General features: G+C 46.3%; 1 protein-coding gene across 6 annotated transcripts in view; it reads left to right on the plus strand.

Moving 5' to 3' along the window:
* The window catches only part of LOC121921811 (zinc finger protein 665-like), a 34338-nt gene that overhangs the window by 6243 nt on the left and 6990 nt on the right, over positions 1–21105 (plus strand). For 2 of the 6 annotated variants that reach the window (XM_042450385.1, XM_042450390.1), the window contains exons 1-4: positions 7731–7930; positions 9307–9395; positions 12838–13831; positions 18608–18734. In XM_042450385.1, the coding sequence (XP_042306319.1) occupies positions 13028–13831; positions 18608–18734 (931 nt within the window). In that variant the 5' untranslated portion in view covers positions 7731–7930; positions 9307–9395; positions 12838–13027. Of the gene's footprint in view, positions 1–6114; positions 6285–7730; positions 7931–9306; positions 9396–12837; positions 13832–18607; positions 18735–21105 lie in introns of those variants that run through there. The other 4 variants (XM_042450387.1, XM_042450389.1, XM_042450386.1 and 1 more) reach the window with 4 other exon arrangements.

Raw genomic sequence — 21105 nt, forward strand, 5'->3', positions numbered from 1 at the left:
GCACAGACTCAAGCATCCATGGTTTGAAAAAAATAATTTATATATATAAATTACAAAGAGCAAACCTTGAATTTGCCATTTTATGTAAGGGAAACCATTTTACTATCCATTGTATATAATGCGACTTGAGCATCCATGGATTTTGGTATCCGTGCCTGTCCTGGAACCAAATCCTAGCAGATACCAAAAGCCTATTGTATTAACTTTTTCCATGTTAACAAGACACTGATGTTTCTTAGCCAAGTGTGTCCTCAAATCTGTGGACGCATCACCTGTGAATATATTTGAAGACATGTCTTTGCACATCAGGAATGGGAATCAAGTGGCCCTGTAGAGGTTGCTTGACTGCAGCTCCCAGTATTCCTCATTAGTGGTTAGGGCTGCTGGGAGCTACAATCCAACTACATTTGGATGGCCACAATATCACATCTCTGCCATACTCACTGGCTGCATTCCCACTATGATTTAAAGTGTATTGCTGATCAGTTTATATGGCCATCGTTCCCATTTGAAACCGGATGCAATCCTAGTGTGATTGGTTTCAATCGTGATGAAGTGAGGGAAACGCAAAAACCTGCTCTTTCCTGACACAAGTTCTTTGGCGGTAGGTTTGCCATAATTGAGGACCTCCAAACCGGGACAAATGTAGGACAAGGATTGAAAATGTAGGATTTTTTTTTTAAATTCCTGCCTAGGAAATTAAAAAAAAAAGTCCGACATTTTCAAACGTGCCCAGCGTCCTCCTCCTCCTCCCGGTCTGGGAGGAAGCCTAGGCCGGCTCCCAGGCCGGGAAGGGCGCGGGGAAGCTTGGCATCGCGACGATCGCCGCGGTGCCAAGCTGTCCGGGAATGCTGCCAGCAGACACTTGACAGCAGCTGATAACAGAGCCTTAGCACAGTGGAAGTGAAAGTAAAGCAGACCTTGCAAGGAATCAGTCTGAGAGCAGTCCGAGAAAACAAGCCGAGTTCAGAATTCCAGAAGTCCAAACATTCCGAGAGTCAAGCCGAAGTCAGGATACCGAGAAACAACGTTGGTCAAACAGTCCAAGGTCAAAACAGCCAAGAGATAACAAAGTCCGGTCCAAGGTCAAGGTAACAAAGAATCCAGATACTAGGAGCTAGTGCTAGCAGCAATCACACCGAGAGATCATGCAATAAACTCTAGCAACCAGCATTAGTCTCTCTCCCACTTAAGTAAGGGAAACTCTCCCTCGTGCCACCTGAGGCTGATTGGCTAATTGCCTCTCGGCAATTCTCTGTGATCTGCGCCTGCAAGCACTCTCAGCTCTTCTCTCTTTGAAAGAAGGCACCTGCATGCAAGCTTCGTCCCCAGAGTCCCCACTAGGCAGTGGTACCATAGAAGGTCTCTCTTTGGCACTAGGACCTGGTTGAACCTCCTCCTCTGGGGTTGGAAGATCACAGCTGGGACCTGGCAGGGCAGGAACAGCACCTGGTGTTGCCTCAATCAGCCCTTGCTCTGGAGGAGGCTCATCCTCCTCCTCATCCTCCGAGAGCTGATCTTGGCTGGCCATGACACAAGCGTCCTCCTCCTCCTCCTGGTCTGGGAGGAAGCCTAGGCCGGCTCCCAGGACGGAGGAGCGGGGAATCTTTGGCATAGAGGCGGTGCAAGGTCCTCTCTCCTCCGGTCTGGAGGAGCCTAGGCCTGCTCCAGGCCGGGAAGGGCGCAGGGAAGCTTGGCATCGCGGCGATCGCGGCGATGACCAAGCGTCTCCTCCTCCTCCTGGTCTGGGAGACGACTAGGCAGCTCCCAGGCCCGGGAGGGCGTAGAGAAGCTTGGCATCGCGGCCCGATCTTGCGGTGCCAAGCGGCCTCCTCCTCCTCCCGGTCTGGGAGGAAGCCTAGGCCGGCTCCCAGGCCAGGAAGGGCGCGGGGAAGCTTGGCATCGCAGCGATCACTGCCGTGCCAAGCGTCCTCCTCCTCCTCCCGGTCTGGGAGGAAGCCTAGGCCGGCTCCCAGGCCGAGAAGGGTGCGAGGAAGCTTGGCATCGCGGTGATTGCGGCGGTGCACGCCGCCTCGCGACTCCCCTGTCTGGGTGGAGTTAAGCCTAGCCGGCTCCAGGCCAGTAAGGCGCGGGAAGCTGGCATCGCAGCGATCACTGCGGTGCCAAGCGTCCTCCTCCTCCTCCCGGTCTGGGAGGAAGCCTAGGCCGGCTCCCAGCCGGAAGGGTGCGGAAAGCTTGGCATCGCGGTAGCGCGGTGCCAAGCGGCCTCCTCGCCTTTCCCTCTCGAGGCCTTGGAGGACCCCGCGGCCGGAGCTCCGACCACGGAGCCGCCTCCAATGCCTCGCTGGGGCCCGGGAGGGAGCGTCTCCCCGGCTGGAGCTCCAACCGCGGAGAGCCCTCCCAGGCCTCAGCAAGGCCTTGGATCCACTGCTGGGGCTGAGGTGGCCGTGGTGGGCGGGGCCGTCCCGGTTTGGGCGCCAAACCGGACCGGGACCGGGATGGCACCACCCAAACTGGGATTGTCCCGCCCCCGGCGGGATATGGCAACCCTATTTGGCGGTTCTTTTGAAAATAATCAGTTCCAGAGCATGTTCAACACGTGGGAATGATGGATCTGAATCATATCATTTTGGAGGGGAGGGACTAATGGTGTTTACCATCCCTCTCCAGTTTTTGGTAGATCCACCATCCCCCCACTTCTCAGTGCTGCCTTTATGCTTGTGGTGTGCCCTATGGGCACATGATGTAAAAAAAATGGATAGAAGATTCAATTGATTGATTTTGGAACTACTTGCAATCATTGAGGGGTTCTCGGTGATGGACCAGCGCAGGTTAGGTGGGCGGGGGGGGTGTGGCCTTGGTACATAGGAACACCGTGTCCCTCACCAGGAACCACATCCGACAGACCTCCTATATCGAATGTATTTACCTGACCCTAAAGGCTAGGGACAGTCTAGGGATTCTGTTGGTGTATCGGCCACCCCGTGCATTAGCGGACTCCCTTAACGAGCTGACACAGCTGGTTGCAGAGCTGATGTTGGAGACGCCCAGGCTTCTTGTCCTGGGCAATTTCAACATCTCCCTCACGGCCAGCTATGTTCCATCCGGTGCGGCTCGGGAGTTCATGGAGACCATGGCGGCCATGGGCCTGTCCCAGCTGATACAGGGTCCTACGCATTGTGCGGGTAATACGCTCGATTTGGTCTTCTGTTCGGATGCGGAAAATCCGTGGGCGGAAATTGCCAATATTTCCCCCTTGTCATGGACGGATCATTTCCTGGTAGAGGTGAAAATCAAGGCTTCTACCCAGATCCCCCCCGGGGGTGGTGGACCAGTTAGGATGGTCCACCCTCGAAGGCTGATGGAACCTGAGAGGTTCCAGGAAGCCTTAGAGGGGCTCACGGTTGGAGATGACGGCGACTCTGTTGATGCCCTTACCGGTATTTGGAATACCGGCCTTTCTGGGGCTATACACAGAATCGCTCCCAAGCGTCCTCTCAGGCCCGCTTCCAATCGTAAGCCCTGGTATACGGAAGATCTCCGGGCGAGGAAGCGGGCTCTGCGACGGCTAGAGTACCGTTGGCGGAAACACCTTTGCTTAGACGACAAGACTCTCCTAGACCGACTGTTAAAGGACTACGGAGAGGCAATACGAGCAACAAAGAATTCGTTCTATGGTGCTCGTATTGCGTCCGCAGAGTCACGTCCGGCAGAGTTGTTCAGGGTGGTCAGGGAGCTAACTCAGCTCCCTCCTGCCCTGAACCAGATCCTTGAACCTTCTAAGGCCTGCTGTGACTTGTTTAATGACTTTTTCGTGGATAAAACTTCTCGTATAAGCGAAGGTCTGAACGCCGATATTATGGCAGAGCCTAGGGTAGAAGTGTCCAGAGCCTCCGCGGACTATGTTACACTGGATCAGTTTGAGTTGGTGAGTACCGAGGATGTGGACAAGATCCTCGGAAGTGTTCGGAAAACAACCTGCTCTCTTGATCCCTGCCCCTCTTGGTTAGCGGCCCAGGGGGGACCGGTGGTAACGTCTTTGTTACACCGGATAATTAACACCTCCTTGAGGGATGGGCGATTCCATCGGATCTAAAATTGGCCATTGTAAAACCGATCCTAAAGAAGCCCTCCCTCGACCCCCTGGTACATAATAATTACCGGCCTGTTTCGCTGCTTCCATTCTTGGGGAAGGTGATCGAGAGAGCGGTTGCGATCCAGCTTCAGAGGGTCTTGGATGAAACGGATTATCTGGACCCATTTCAAACTGGCTTCCGGGCGGGTCACGGGGTTGAGACGGCCATGGTCGCCTTGGTCGATGATCTCCGTCTGAGCGTCGACAGGGGAAGCGTGTCCCTGTTGGTGCTCTTGGACATCTCAGCGGCTTTTGATACCATAGACCATGGTATCCTTCTGGGGCGCCTGGCTGAGGTGGGAATCGGGGGCACTGCGCTCCAGTGGTTCCGCTCCTACCTCTCCGGGAGGTCCCAGATGGTGCAGCTGGGAGACGTGTGCTCCAGTGAGCGGACCCTTAAAACCGGGGTCCCTCAAGGAGCCATTCTGTCTCCCATGCTATTTAACATTTACATGAAACCGCTGGGAGAGATCATCCGGAGACATGGGGCGCGGGGTTATCAGTACGCTGATGACACCCAAATCATTTTCTCTATGTCTCCGACTGATGCAGTGACCAGGGATGGCGTCTCTCCTCTCGTGGCCTGTCTGGAGTCAGTAATGGGCTGGATGAGGAAAAACCGTCTCAAACTAAATCCAGAGAAAACGGAGGTACTAGTGATAGGTTCCCCCGGTCCAGGAATGGCGGTGGTTCCACCTGTCCTGAACGGGGTCACGCTCCCTGTGAAGGACTCCGTGCGCAGTCTGGGGGTGCTTCTTGACTCGTCGCTCCACCTGACTGCTCAGGTGAATGCGACGGTCAAGAGCACTTGCTACCAGCTTCGGCTGATTCGCCAGCTGCGCCCATACCTGGACCGGAGGGACCTAGAAACTGTTGTACATGCTCTGGTAACTTCGAGATTGGACTTCTGCAACGTACTCTACATGGGGCAACCCTTATACCAAACTCGGAAGCTCCAAATGGTACAAAACATGGCAGCCCGGCTGGTCACTGGCGTAGCCAGGACCAGCCACATAACACCTGTGCTTAAAGATCTTCACTGGCTGCCTATTCGCTTCCGAGCTCAATATAAGGCGTTGGTTATTACCTATAAAGCCCTAAATGGCTTGGGTCCAGGATTCCTAAAGGACCGCCTTTCCCCGTACAATCCGCCTCGCACCCTCAGAACATCTGGGCAGCAACTACTGAAGGTGCCTGGGGCTAGGCTAGCTTCTACTTCTAGAAGGGCCTTTACCACAGCTGCCCCAGCCCTTTGGAATACGCTGCCCACGGAACTCCGCTCTTCCACTACCCTGGCCCAATTTAGGAAGGATCTTAAAACCTTCCTATTTAAACAGGCATTCCCCGACTAAATATCCTGTGGGCCTCCCTCCTCTTCCGTGGCCATGAGGATGGGCTATCGGGGCTTTTGCTATTGTTTTTAGATTGTGTTTTATTGATGTCTTTGGTTTTAATCTGTATCTGTATGCACTTGTTGCATTGCTGTAAGCCGCCCTGATCTTTTTGGAAGGGCGGGATACAAATAAAGATTTTATTATTATTTATTTATTTAGTTGCAAAACCAATGAATCAAATCTATCGATTAAAAAAATTGATATAAGATTTGATTCATTAGTTTTGCAACTACCTGCAATTAGCCAGGTGATCTGATGGGAATTCATAGTAAGGCAAGTAGAATGTCCCCGTGCCATACGTGGGCACACTATACACAGTTTCCCGCTTACGCAGAAGCTGTGCAATGATAAAAACAATGGTATGTGCGCCCACACGTGCGTGTGCTGCACCACCACTGCATGCATGCACCCCATTGTTTCCTATGGGGTGTGAGCAAAAGTGGATTTTCCCTTATGCTTTGGGGTCCGGAAGAGATCCCCGCGTAAGAAGATGGCCCACTGTAGTTCAAAAAACCAATGAATCAAATCTTCTATCAATTTATTTAATATATATATTATTTAATATATACATAGTTCCCAAGCTGGGCTGCCTGGGCTGCACTTACGGCACTGATGATGCACAAATGATTGACATGCATATGAAGCGGCGCAAACTAGCGGGGATGATAATTGTGCCAAAAAAGAAGCAATTACAAGGGGATAATGAAAAGATCCGCTTTCATAGTAGGAATGACGGACCTTTTGAAATTGATTTACCAAAATGGAGCGAAGGCAAATCACAAACCAGTTTAAATGTAAGTGGGAATAAGACCATAGCAAATATGGTTGCATTGTAGATTTTACCCCTTTCTTAATGACTGACATTCAGTTTTTACATGCATTTCTCTGATACAAATGTATAATTGATATAGCAGTGTTAATTTGTTGTGAAAAATGCCTGTTGTATGAATGCACCTCTTTGTATCACATACCTCATTGGAGCTTTCATGATATATATGATGTTGCTGTGTGATTTCATGTCCTTTCTGACTTATGACAACCTCAGGGCCAAACTATCATGAGGTATTCTTCAGAGGGGCTTGTCCATTATCCTCCGAGGCTGAGAGAGTGTGACTTGCACAAGGTCACCCACTGGGTTTCCATTGCTGAGCCAGGATTCGAATCCTGGTCTCCAAAGTCCTAGTCAAATGTTCAAGCCACTGTACTACGCTATATATGCTATTTTTACCTTTGCAGTATTACATGCTGTATACATTCTGTAGTGTTTAACTATTGATTAGCTTTTATTTTATTTTATTTTTATAGGAGTCAAGTTTATCCAATAGGCATTTTCCACAACAAATGAAGGGTGCTATATCAAGTATACATTGCAATTTTTTATCAGAGAAATGCATCTTATTATACATCTTATTATATCATATATATTTGTCTATAAGTCGTCTTCATGTATAAGTCGAGGGCAAGTTTTAAGGTCAAAATTATGGATTTTGATATGAACTGTGGATGTGTCAAGGATAAAATCTAGGCGCATGTAACAAAAGATGATGCAGAGGAAAACAGTGCCAAAGAACTTACAAAATTCTAGCAGGCATAACTATTTGTGCTCAAAATAAAGGCTGGATGGATGAAAGAACAAATGGATCAGTAATTCCAGGACAGATTATGTTTTTGCCTTTCACTAGGGGATGGTTCCTTTTTTAAAATAAGTGTACAGTACTTGGAGTACCTATATTGACCCGTGGATAAGTCGACTCAGGTTTTTTGGGCCAATTTTTTTACTAGAATTTCTAGACTTATACATGAGTATATACAGTACATCTTGAAACGATCGCCATTGCAGAATTGGTCTTTTTTAAATTCTGTTTTGTCTTGGTTGGTTTTATTTTTGTCCTTTTCAAAAAGACTTCTCTCCCTCCACACACTGTGAATAAGGAACAAAACTAGGGCTGTATCCACACTGCAGAAAGAATCCAGTTTGGCATCGCTTTAACGGCCATGGTGTAATGCTATGGGATTCTGGATGTGTTGTTTTGTGAGGCACCAGCATTCTTTGGCAGAGAAGGCTCAGTGTCTTACAAACTATAATTGCATAGCATTGAACCGTGGCAATTAAAGCAGTGTCAAACTGGATTGTTTCTGCAGTGCAGATGCAGCCTAGGAATCCTTGTGGGTGAACACCATGCTTTGGCTTGGCCCTCCAAGGGTTAAAGAAAAAGAGCTGCAATGCCCAGAGAGGCTCAGGAAGATGAAAGGGGGAAATCTGTGTTTGTGAGAAAAAAATCAGAGGAGGAGAAAAAAAAGTCAAAGTTCCTTCCTGTGTGAATTTCCATCAAAAGAGATGAATGGAGGAAGGAGCTGATAAATGGCAAAAATCTGCAATCTGGGAGATGCATCTTGCAGGCCAGCAAGGATGGTGGGTGCAATGATGAGCAAAGCACAGGTAGGAGCCAGTCTTTCTCAATCCTGGAGACTGTGTGCATTCAAAGATCTGGGCTCCAGGCAGAAATGCAACAGGGGAGGGTTTCCTGGAAAAGAGAGAGAGAGAGAGAGGCAGTGATGGTGACAGCTTTCCCTGTTGGATTTCAGCCTGTTTATTAAGTCTTTGAAGGCACATGGATCCAAGTCAGGAGGCCAAGAACACCCTCCTCTCTCCCAACCAAGGATCTTAAAGACATGAAAAGAATGACACTCTTGTTTTAAAGACATCCGTTAAGCCAGTTCCAAAAAATCAGCTTTGTATCCATACCTTTTGTTAGGCCTGTCAAAAAGAGGCAAAAAATAAATTCGGCAGACTTTTAGGGAATCTTGTTTGTTGTGTGCTGTTCAATTTGTTTCCAGGTTACGGTGAACCTACAGTACTTGTTTTTTAAACTTGTATATTGCATGTTTTACAGTGTTTTAACTTTGACTATTAACTTGGATTTATAAGCCGCCTTGAGCTACTGTACTGGGAGGAAGGTGGGATATAAATAAACATAATAATAATCATAATAATAATAATATGGGGTTTTCTTGACAAGATTTTTTCAGAAGGGGTTTGCCTTTGGCTCCTGAGGGTGAGACAGCATGATGTGCCCAAGGTTACCCTTTGGGTTTTCATAGCTGAGCGGATCACCAGTGTACTACATCACACCATTTCTAGTACATTCACACCGTCGAAATAATGCAGGAAGGAACTATAGTTCCATAGGATGGAACTATAGCACTTAAAATGGTGTCAAACTATATTATTTGTATAGTGTGGATGCACCTTTCTCTTTTTCAGGTACCCCAAAAAGTAGTCAAGGGAAGGGAGTGAAATTATTTAATCTTCAAGACGAATCCATGTCTGCCTGTTGTCTTAAAACAGAATGAGAGAAAGAGTCTGGCACTTTTTCAAACTGGCCTTATTAGGTAGTTAAAAATATGCCTTTAAGGTCAAGCTGTTCCTTTGCCTGATTTTTGCACTTCTCCATGTGGTGAAAGGTCTTGGAGGTTTTAAATGCTTGTACAGATTTTTGTGTCTTTTTGTTGAGTGTGATACAGCAGATCTTGAGTAGAGGATGGCGAGGGGATGATGGTTTTTGCTTTAAGAGGTTTTAAATCAGGAGCTGGAAATTTGTACCCCTCCAAAGATTGTTGAACTGCAGTTCCCAGAATTTCTCACTATTGTCTGTGATGGCAGGGTTTTTTGGGAGCTGTAGTTTAACAAATTCAACTGTATATATTCATGCGTACGTGTACAAATTTTAGTAAAAAATTGTCCCAAAAAAGCTTGAGTTGACTTATCAATGTAAGTCAATGTAAGTATTATATTTTAACTCTCATTTTAAAAAGGAATCATCCTTTGTTGAAAGGCAAGAATATAATCTGCCCTGGGAACACTGACTCCCCTATAGTACTCTCTCATCTGTCCAACCTTTAAGGTAAGCACAGACAGTTATTACATCTGCTGGAATTTTGTAAGATCTTTGGCATTGTTTTCTGTTGCTTCATCCTTACATCCTTTGTCACATTCCCCTAAGCTTTGCCCTCGACATATCCCCGGGTCATATCAAAACCCATAAATTTGGCCCCAAAATCTGCCCTTGGTTTATACATGAGGTTGATTTATAGTTGAGTATATTCGGTACACTCTCTCCTCCAACAGACTCTGGAGAGCCACACGTCTCCTCTTCTTTTAACAGGAGACTGCAAAAACTCTGAGAGGAAAGGAGCATTGTTAGTTTTGATGAGAATTGCATGGCTTTCTAGTGGAGTCTGACTGTTCAGATTGACAAGCAAGGGCCTTCTCAGTGGGTTCCCCCAGATTCCTGCTTCCATAGGGTTGCCATAATGGAGGACCTCCGAACCGGGACTAATGTAGGACAACGTTTGAAAATGTAGGACCTTTTTTTTTTTATTTCCTAGACAGAAAATTAAAACAAAAAGGTCCTACATTTTTAAACCTTGTCCCCTCCTCCTTCCCGGCCTGGGAGGAAGCCTCGGCCGGCTCCCAGGCCGGGAAGGAGGGCGAGGGCCGCCTGTCATCGCGGCCCCGCGGTGGCAAACGGCCCCCGCCCTCCTTCACCGCCTGGGAGGAAGCCTCGGCCGCTCCCAGGCCGGAAGGAGGGCCGAGGGCACGCCCCCCTCATCGCGGCCATCCGCCCTCGGTGGCAACGCGGCCCCCTCCGCCTTCCCTCCCGGCCTGGGAGGAAGCCTCACCGGCTCCCAGGGCCGGGAAGGAGGGGAGGGGCCCGCCCCTCATCGAGCCATCGCCGGGTGGCAAGCCGGCCCCCTCTCTTTCCCGTCCCGGCCTGGGAGGAAGCCTCGCCGGCTCCCAGGCCGGGAAGGAGGGCGAGGGCCGCCCCTCATCGCGGCCATCGCCGCGTGGCAAGCGGCCCCCCATCCTTTCCCCCTCCCCGCCTGGGAGGAAGCCGCGGCCGCTCCCAGGCCGGGAAGGAGGGCGGGGCCGCCCCTCATCGCGGCCATCGCCGCGTGGGCAAGCGCCGCCCCCTCCTCCTTCCCGGCCTGGGAGGAAGCCTCGGCCGGCTCCAGGCCGGGAAGGAGGACGAGGCCCGCCCTCATCGCGGCCATCGCCGCGGTGGGAAGCGGCCCCTCCTCCTCCTCCTGGCCTTGCTGGGGCCCGGAGGGAGCGCTCCGCGGCTGGAGCCCAACCGCGGAAGCCCTCCCAGGCCTCAGCAAGGCCTTGGACCGCTGCCCGCGGCTGAGGTGCCGCGGTGGGCGGGGCCGTCCCGGTTTGGGCGCCAAACCGGACTGGGACGGACGGCACCCGCCCAAACCGGGACTGTCCCGCCGGGGGGGCGGGATATGGCAACCCTATGCTTCCAAGAACAAAGACATATTTAATGGGCAGTTCTTTGCATGTAGGTAGACGTATCTGCACTCACAGTTATCGCACTAACTGCCATTACACCGTCCTAGGAAATATTGGGGTTTGTACTTTGGGCAGGGACTTACAAATCTCTGCTAAAGAACACTGGTGCCATGGTTCTCAAACTCTCATCCTCCAGATGTTTTGGACTTGGATTTCTAAAAATATCAGCTAGTGTGACAAACGACTCCAGAATTCTGGAAATTGATGTTGCAAATATCTGGAGACCAGAGTTTGAGAATGACTTTCCTTGTGTACTTGCCTAGACTTCATTTCCTAAAAAGAAGAATTGAATATTAAATTAGGATATTTTGGGAATTTGGCTTTAGAGGAGAAGACTCAAGCTCTGTAGTAGAGAATTCTACGTTCTTAACCAAACTATAAATCTCAGGATTCCATAGGATGGCAGTTAAAGTGGTATTGGGCCGATATAAGTTTGCAGTGTGGCCACACCCTGTTGCTGGAGAGGGTTTAACTGCTTGGATGCTAGCCCCATCTTGTTGAACTTTGAAGTGTTTGGTTGGAACTTTTCAGTCAAGGTGGGAAGCCTTCTACAAAAGTTTAGGGACATATTGGTCCTCAGATCTACTTTTAAAAGCAAATTTCTCACAGGGAGAGTACACTGGAAAGGTATTATTTAATCATGTTATGACTGTTATTATAGAATATTGTCATTAATAATTAACCATTCAAAAGTTTTGTTGCAGAGTGGACACAAATTATTAGTATTCTGAACACCTTTCCCCCCCCAAATGGTAATTATTTTGAACATAGACGTTCAGGCCACTTGATTATTTGTTACATTGGTTTTTAATTTTTATTCCCATGAGCTCATGGCAGCATGTAAGGTTCTCATCCTCTTTTCTTGATCAGGCTGTGAAGTAGATCAGGCTGGTGGATTAAGAGAGAAGGTGGGGAGGGAGACCAGCCTAAGATTTTCCAGGTTATTCTTGGCTCAGTGGACACTGAAACCTGGATCTCCCATTCCAACACTTACTCCAAAATGTGATTGGGAAGTTTATTTATTTATTTACACATGTGCAAGCACACACAGACTGACTTTCTGTTTTGATTATATTTATTATCCATATATAGGTTATAGTTCTATCCCACCTTTCCTCCAGTAAATTCAAGGAAGTATATATCATTCTCTTCTTCCTCACTTTTATTCTCACAACAACTTTGTAAGGTAGGTCAGGCTGAGAGAGCATGTCTGGTTCATGGTCACCTGCTGAATTTTATGCCTTGAGCTCAAATCTTCCAAATCCTAGCTAGGCTAACCCACTAACGCAGGATGGCCAACAGAGCAGGAGATGGTCACCCCATGATCCATCCCATGGGACACAGTCACTCTTGGTCTCACCACATTTCCAGTTTTGGTAATTGGCACAAATATGGCAATGTGGGGTTGAGTAGGGAATAGTGGGGATCAAAGAAACCCAAAATAACAGCTATTTCTGGGAGCTGGGGGAGGTTTTTAATGCTTTTTGGCCAACTTTTTCAAAAATTGAGGGATCAATGCTTCATGGGTCTCTAGAGAGCTTCATGGGCAGCCAAATGGGACCCCATTTTCCCAACCCCTGCTCTAACACTATACTGTACTGTCCAAAATATCTTGTCCAAAATATCAAACACACACACACACACACACATATAATATATACGGTAGTTTAGTTTTTATTGTTTTAATGTGTTTTAGTATTTTTATCTATAGTGGGACCTTGTTATCCCCTGGGTTTGATTCCAGGATACCTGTGGATAACAAAATCCATGGATGCTCAAGTCCCATTGAATATAATGGCAGAGCAAAATGGTGTCCCTTATATAAAATGGAAAATCAATATTGGATTAGTTTAATTCTATTTTAATGTGCACTTGTGTGTTTTTAATTGTACTGTTTTAATTTTTAAGCTGCTTTGTGTCACAATTTTGGAAGAAAGCAGGATATAAATAAATAATACTAAATAAATTCTGTTTATCTTCCTCCACACCAGAGAGAGAAGCTGCTCACTCCTTAGAACATCTACTTAACCATCTGTTGTTGTAGAAACCCACTGAGAATCGCCCATCAACTTACACAGAAAGTTGTTCTGGAGTCCTAAGAATAAGGGGGACAGTTCACACAAGAGAAGGAGAAGAGGAGGAGACTGACCTCAGATTAGGCTAACCCAGGTCCAGAACAAAATGACTACCAGAGAAGGAACACAGTCGGGCTTTGGCCTGCGGTTTCATGCGGAGCTTGAGCAAGGGGTCCATCGGCACATTAAAACGGAGGAAGAGGATCCATCATATCCTCTGCCAGGGATGGGATGGGAGCAAGCTCCCCACATCACCCAGGTGGGGAGTATCCGGGAGTTCTTGGAAATGCCACGTATGGATCAGGAAACTGAAGACAGGCTACAGCAGTGCTGGGAAACCCAGTGGCAGGAGTTTCTGACCACACTGGAATACCCTCCCTTGCAGTTGGATCCACATCTGGTCTTGGAAGGCTCCACACCGTGGGACAACGCCAAAGCCTTCCTGGCCTCTTTTGAGCAAGTGGCTGAGGCCTGCCGGTGGCCCCGAGAAGACTGGATGGCCCGCCTCCTACCAGCCCTCAGTGGGGAAGCTGAACAGATATTCAGCAACCTAGATCCCCGAGAACGGGTTGACTATGACAGGGTGAAGGCGGCCATCTTGCGAGGGGATGCCATCGCCCGGGAGAGGCAACGCCAGAATTTCCGGTGTTTTTGCTACCAAGAGGACCAGGGACCCCGAAGGGTCTATAGCCAACTCCAGAAGTTCTGCCAACAGTGGCTGAAAGTGGATAAGTCCACCAAGGAGCAGATCCTGGAACTGGTGGTCCTGGAGCAATTCCTGGCCATCCTGCCCCTGGAGATGCAGAGTTGGGTGAGGGAGCACGGCCCGGAAACCTCCTCCCAGGCGGTGGCCTTGGCCGAGGATTTTCTGCTGAGACAGCAAGGGGATGAGAATTGGGAAGAAGAAGAGGTGAGAGATGGTGGTCTCAAGCTTTGACTTGGATGTGGATGTGGTTGATACCTTAGGTGGCTTTAAAAGGGGACAGAGATGGGGCTACTAGTGGCTATTGATCATCACAAGTATATTCTCCTTCTAGTCCAAGAGGCAGTGTTCGTCTTTGTATCCATTGCTGGGAGAGAAGTGTTGCGCTCATCTTATGTTGCTGGGCTTCTTTCCATAGGTGACTGGTTGGTCACTGGGGGAAAACAATGCTGGGGTAAACAGTCCCTTGTTCTGATCAAACAGTCCTCTTTATATGTTCTTATATTCATATGACTCCTTAAGTCCTGGGGCAACAGGTAGCAGCTCTGTGTGTTTTGAACCTGCTGTAGCTTATAGTTTGAATTTTTAAAAACACTATCGCCATTGCTAAAACCTACTTCCTCAAAAGTACAGATCCTTGGACAGCACACTTGAAGTTCAAATTAAAACCCAGAATGGAGGCAGCACTGAAATGAAAAACGCCAGCTTGCCGCTTCTTGTCACACTTATTATTCTGGACAGGAGGGCCTGCTGATTCTGTCCAACTATAACTAAAGCAAGCTGAAATTCTTCTGTTACTTATGATAATTCTAATATTCCTTCTTCTCTTCACACTCCTCTACCCTCATTTTTCTCCTTAAAGGGTGGACAACATGTGGACTGTGAAGTTGAAGGCTTTCATGGCCAGCATCCATAGTTTTTTTGTGGGTTTTTCAGGCTATGTGGTCATGTTCTAGAAGAGTTTGTTTCTGTCATTTTGCAAGTATCTGTGACTGGCATCTTCAGAGAATGCTGGCATGGAAGTGAGTGGGGTATATATATAATAAATACTGTGTGACCCTGGGTTGGGAGGAGTGATTTCCATGTTAATCTGTGTATTGTTGTGTTGTTGAATGGCAAGGCCTCAGGGTGGGAGGATATGCGAGGAGGATTTGTGTCTGTTTAATAAGAGATCTGTTGTCTGCTGAGAAAACCTCTGCCCCTGGGTGGTTTTCATTTGCATTTGCTGGGTCTTGATTTTAGTGTTTTTCAGGACTGGCACCTGTTAGTTGCTTTTGTTGAGACTTCAGCTTCCTCCAGATCCAAGTAAGACAGCCAGTGGTCAGGGATGGTGGGACTTGTAGTTCAGTATCTGCAGGATCCCAGATTCTTAATGAAAGAGAGAAGGAGAGAAAGAAAGACAGACAGGGGACAGCTGCTATCCTGTCTTTTTTTCTGTGGCAATAAGCCACAGAACTCAGTGAGACTTAGATTTGTAAAGTCAATATGACTTCTGTCTCACTGGATTATATATTGTGAGGCAGCTCCTTAGGGGAGTCTTGAAAGAACATCCAATATTACCCGTGGACTACTGAGTGTCTATGGCTTGCCACGGCCCATATTATTCAGTGGTGGTGCATGCATGTGAATGCACTGATGCAAAATAATATGGGGTGCAACTGTCCATGGTTTTTCCCCATCTGCAGGGAGCCCTGGAAACAAGCTCCTGTGGATGGCAAGGATCCAGTGTATTTAATGTACAGGTGAGTCTCCCTTATCGAAATGCTTGGTACTAGTGGTGGTTTTTTTTTTAATTTGGATTTTGGAATACCTGTATTTGCAAATATATAAATAATGAGATATCTTGGAGATGGGACCCAAATCTCAATAGAAAATTCATTTATGTTTCATATATACCATACACACATAGTTGAAGGTAATTTTACACAATATTTTTAATACTTGCATGAAATATTTTTAATGCATGAAACAAAGTCTGTATACATTGAACTGTCATAAAAGAAAGGTGTCACCAAATGTTTTGGGTTTTGGAAAATTTCTGATTTCAGAATTCCGGATAAGAGAGACTCAACCTGTATTATGCTGCTTATTATTTTATTTATATAAACTGTAGGGTTTGCAAGATTTTCTGCCTTAGATGCCATCTCATCCTGGAAGAAACTAATCAAAAACCAATCAATCAATTCATTGGCGTATTTGCCTTGCTTTGCATATAGGTTTGTTCTGCCCCAGGTAGCAACATGTCTTATTTATTAACAATCCTGCTGCCTGGCTGAAAAGCTTGTAGAGAAGCTAATATACAGGCCATCATAGTCATAAACATAATTGACCCTCTATCTTACTCACTAGCTTACAATCTAGAAAGGGCACAGCACAAAAGGCAGAAGTGATGGGGATGAAAGAGGGAAAAAAGGTACAGATTGAGCACCCCTAATCCAGAAATCAGAAAGCTAAAAACCTCCAAAACCTATCATTTTTTGTCACTAGACGCCTGCTTCTGTCTTTGAGATGGCGACTGCAGCCCTCCTGCTCATTCGCCTTTCAGATCCTCAGATCTCTCACTTCAGATTCCCATCCACACTGAAGAATTAAAACAGTTTGACACCACTTTAACTACCACAATTCTGTCCTGCATAATTGTGGGATTTCTAATGTAGTGAGACACCAGAGCTATTTGAAAAGACCAAGATGAATACCTCACCAAAACTACAAATCCTACGATTCTGTAGGATAGAGTCATGGCAGTTAAAGTGGTGTCAAACTGCTTTAATTCTGCAGTGTGTGCATGCCCATACACAACACAAGCAGTGAACAAATGAGATGCAAGGCTGGAGAGAGATGCACAAGCAGGACTACTGTAGCTGCCATCTTGAAGGTGGAAGCAGGTGACTGATGGCCAAAAGGTGCAAGACTGGAGAGTGTCTGAGGATCTGTGGATCTTCAGTGAAATGGTGGGAATCCAAGCGTAGTGCTCAATGCAAATCCATGCCTTCTGCCATTTCACAGATCTTCACATCTCTCTCCAGCCTTGCCATATAGATAAATTCTATGCTACTTCCAAAATCCAAAAAAATCTCAACACTTTTGGTCCCAAGCATTTCAGAAAAGAGATTCTCAATTCATAGTACTGTAGTCTTTTTGCAGGTCTGGTGGAGTAACTGTACTTCACAACTAATCACTCTTAGCAGAGGCCCACTAGAATGGCTGCTGCTGGTGACAATTGGAGGAACAACCTTCAGAGAGGAGTCTGGGCTTAGCCAGTCCTGCCTGGGGATGCCAGATACAAAACCCAGTTCAAAAAAAGTTGTTATCATCCTATTCCAGGCTGTGTTTGGCATTGCCCTTGAGGTCAACTTCACTTTCTCAAAGCCAGGGCACAGCAGCCAATTTGGGATGTCAGGAAAAGTCTGCTAACTGCACAGTTCATGGCCAGGTTATCTGAACGATTGTATTCTCTCATTTGAGCCTACACATGTCTTGAAATCTTCAGGGAAGGCTCTTCTCTCCGTCTCATCACTGTCACAAGTGCATTTAGTGGGAACACAGGAGAGGGCCTCCACAGTGGCTGCCCCCAGGCTTTGGAACTCCATAAATAGGTTTTTCATTTATTAATAATTTTATTTATGTATATGCTGCCTCTCTCCCAAAAACGGGACTCAGGGTGACTAATACCTTTGTTGCTGCTGTTGTTGTTAACTGCCCTCAAGTCAACATTGACTCATGGTGATTCTATGGATGAGACATCTCCAAGCCCCTCTGTCCTTAACCTCTCTGCTCAGATCCTGCAGGCCCAGGCCCTTGTCTTCCCTGATCGAGTCTACCCATCTGGCATGTGGTCTTCTTCTCTTTCTGCTGCCGTCTACTTTTCCTAGTATTATTTTCTTTTCTATTGGGTCACGCCTTGTCATGATGTGGCCAAAGAACGACAGCCTCAATTCAGTCATCTTGGCTTCCAGGGACAGTTCTGGCTTGATGTATTCTAGGACCCATTTGTTTGTCTTTTTGGCCATCCACAGTAGCCTCAGCACTCTTCTCCCACACCATATCTCAAAATACCACTATAGCAAAGTCATTAATAAAAGTATAAATAAAAGAGATGTCTAAAAGCTATTAAACAGTTTATAAAGTTAAAATATCAAAAATTAAAATTAATTAAAAGACCATGCACAAACTTTGGAAGCAGCACCACACAACATTCAAACCCAACCCTGAGGGCATGAAAATGTTTGGACTTGCTGGCATAAGGAAAATGGGGACAAATTGCACAAATTTAAAAATATCCATTAATATTGGAAAAGCAGGGGACAAGGTTACATCCACTGGATCTGTATCAACTCTGATGTCCAAGCCAGAGCAAATCCGAGCTATCTTGCTAAGATATGGGTGAATTCTTCACAGGAGGCTTACATTCTCATTTGGGCCAGATTGCAACAGATCCCTGACCACTCAGAATAGCCCCACTAAATGATTGTGGATGCAATAGTGTTCGCCAAAAGAGCCAACACTATTGCAAAAACTATTTTTGCTACCCTGCTACTGGCACTCTCCTTGCTATTCTCTTCTAGGCCAGTGAACTAGTGAAGACCTTTTTCCCCCCAGCAGGTCTTTGCTAGCAGATAGCTGTGGGGAGCAACGGCCTTTCAGGATGTTCTCTGCTATTTATTTCTTGCCTTCTATTGTTAGTTCATGTTTTATGATAAGATTTTGCTAGTTGCATCTTAATATTTTTAAACTGCCTTGAGTTCCAGACTGGAAAAAGACAGGAAAGGAGAAGAAAAAGGAGAAACCATTGTTGGATTTTGTCAGATAGGGGGCAGGGGGAGAGATGCATATGAGATTTTGGACCTTAGGTGACAAAGTAGTTGGGCTGACTTTTTGAACTATGTATTTGGTTTAGGTCAGTGAATAGGTACTGGATACATGGTGGCCTTATACATCTCTGCTTCCCAATCCTTCACTGGGACTTTCATTGTTTTCTTTCAGGATCTGGGACCTGTTGAGGAGGTGGCTCTCTATTTCTCTGAGGAGGAGGAATCTACATCAAACAGCCAACAGAAACAAGGCCTCAGAGAGAACAGCCAGCTCAGTGATGGCGGCGCTAGCTCTCTGGGTAAGGATTACTTGACTGTAGTCTCTGTTCTGATCAATATTTGAACTGAAACTCTTTGACTATTTAAATTTTCTCGTTATCGAGGATGAATTCTTGTAGATCTTCCATGGTCATTATTTTATTTTCTTAATGTTCAGCATCAAGCACTTCCCTCCTTGAACCTCTTTGATAATTGATCCAGGTCTTGGTTGGTTAGTGCTTGTAGCTTTGTGCTGTCTGCATATCTTAGGTTGTTAATATTTGGCTCTATTTGTGTAGAATTGGAAAAATTCATCCTGGGTAATATTATAAATGGCTACTAGTCATGATGGCTATCTACTTCTGAAGCAATATGCCACTGAATATCAGATACTTGGGAGGTACAGAGAAAGATGACCATTGCCTTCAGGACCAGAGTTTCAAAAAGTGACTTCTGTGGTCTATATCTCTGCATAAGTAGTTTATCAGTTAGCGTATATACTCATCTATAAGTTGTGAAAAATGTATGCCCAAAAATTGACCCCAAAAATCTCAGGTCAATGTATTTTACAGGTCAATTTGGTAATTTGAAAGAACTGCTATCAATTTCCCCATGTGGTGGGGAGAGCAATTTCTTTCACTCTTGAGCCAAGCAGAAAAATTCTTGGATGATTGATTGCTGTTAACTGAAGGAACCTGCAAGTTTTACCTGCAACTTATCCACAGGTCATGGCAAAATCCATAATTTTGGCCCCAAAACCTGCCCTCAACTTACAGTATACAAGAGGTCAATTTATAGTCTAGTACAGTATATATGGTAGATTATTGCAGTGCACTCTACGTGGAGCTGCCCTTGAAGACAACTCAGAAACTGCAGCTAGTGCAAAACGCAGTAGCTAGACTACTCACTGGAACTCCATTCAGAGGCCAGAAAACATCAGTTCTGAAAGAATGTACTCTGAATTCAAGGTGCTGGTGATAACATTTAAAGCCCTAAATGGCTTGGGACTTAGGTACTTGAGGGAATGCCTCTTTATATGCCTTATATACTTGTGTATAACTTGACCTCATGTATAATTTGATGGCAGGTTTTGGAGCAAAAATGATTGATTTTGATATGTTGTTGTTATTGTGTGCCTGACTTATGGCTGCCCCAAGGCGAACCTATCACTGCGGGTTTTCTTGACAAGTTTCTTCAGAGGAGGGTTACCATTGCCATCCTCTAAGGCTGAGAGTGTGTGCCTTACCCAAGGTCATCCAGTGAGTTTCCATGGGTGAGACAGGATTTGAACCCTGGTCTCCAGAGTCATACTCCAACATTCAAACCACTACATCATGCTATGTTTCTTTTGATATGACTTATGGATAAGTCGAAGTTAAAACTTAGGGACAACCTTTACAACCTTTGGATGTATAGTAGAGAGGATGTAAAAGACAAAGCAAAGGAAAATGATGCCTGAAAACTTACCAAATCCTGGTGTATAGCATAAACTATACTCCCCTAAATGCTGGATGGATGATGGGGAAGCTACGGTAAATGGTGTCTGTGTGATATTGGGGGGGGGGGGGAGTGACCAGGTACTGGTGGGACTAAGAAAATATGAGCATGTCAATAATAATAATAATAATAATAATAATAATAATAATAATATCTTAATTTATGGATGTAAAAGCAAGCGTTAAGGTATAGTATGAACTTTTATCAAAAAAAGAACCATCCTTTTCTCTTTGTTCAGTCTGCCCAAGGAGAAAATAGAAGGACCAATCCTCTCTGCTGTCTTGGTACTCCTTTCAGGGGAAGCACCAAAGAGTCGCCATTATTTTCCTGCATTCAAAAATGCCAGAAAAAGAGGCATGGCGGAGAGAGTACAGGGGGTTGGTGTTTCTTCTAGGTTCTCCCAGGATGGATGAAACTCTCACCTTTCACCACTGTACTCAGAGAAAAGGATGGTTCCCTATTTTTTTATAAGAGTTAAGGTACAGTACTTCTATTGACCTGTGGATAAGCCTATCCAGATTTTTTGGATCAATTTTTAAACTAAAATTTCTAGACGTATATATGAGTATACACAGTATATGCCTGCCCAAGAATTTAGGTCTATTGGAGAGTCCCTCCTCTCTGTCCCACCGGTAGGGGAGATACAATTCACAGGACATGGGAGAGGGCTAGTGGTACCCCAGTTGTGGAGTACTCTTCCCCTGGATTGGTGTCAACACAGCCAGCATAGTATAGTAGTTTGATTGTTGGACTATGACTCTGGACCCAACCTTAGAAACCCACTTGGTGACCTTGGGCAAGTCACATCCTCTCAGCTTCAGGGGAAGGCAAAGGCTCTCTGAACAAATCTTGCTAAGAAAACTCTATGATAGTTTCGCCTTAGGGTCACCAAGTTGGAAACAAATTGAGGGCACA

Source organism: Sceloporus undulatus, chromosome 2 (assembly GCF_019175285.1).
Source record: "Sceloporus undulatus isolate JIND9_A2432 ecotype Alabama chromosome 2, SceUnd_v1.1, whole genome shotgun sequence".
In the NCBI taxonomy this organism is placed as follows: domain Eukaryota; kingdom Metazoa; phylum Chordata; class Lepidosauria; order Squamata; family Phrynosomatidae; genus Sceloporus; species Sceloporus undulatus.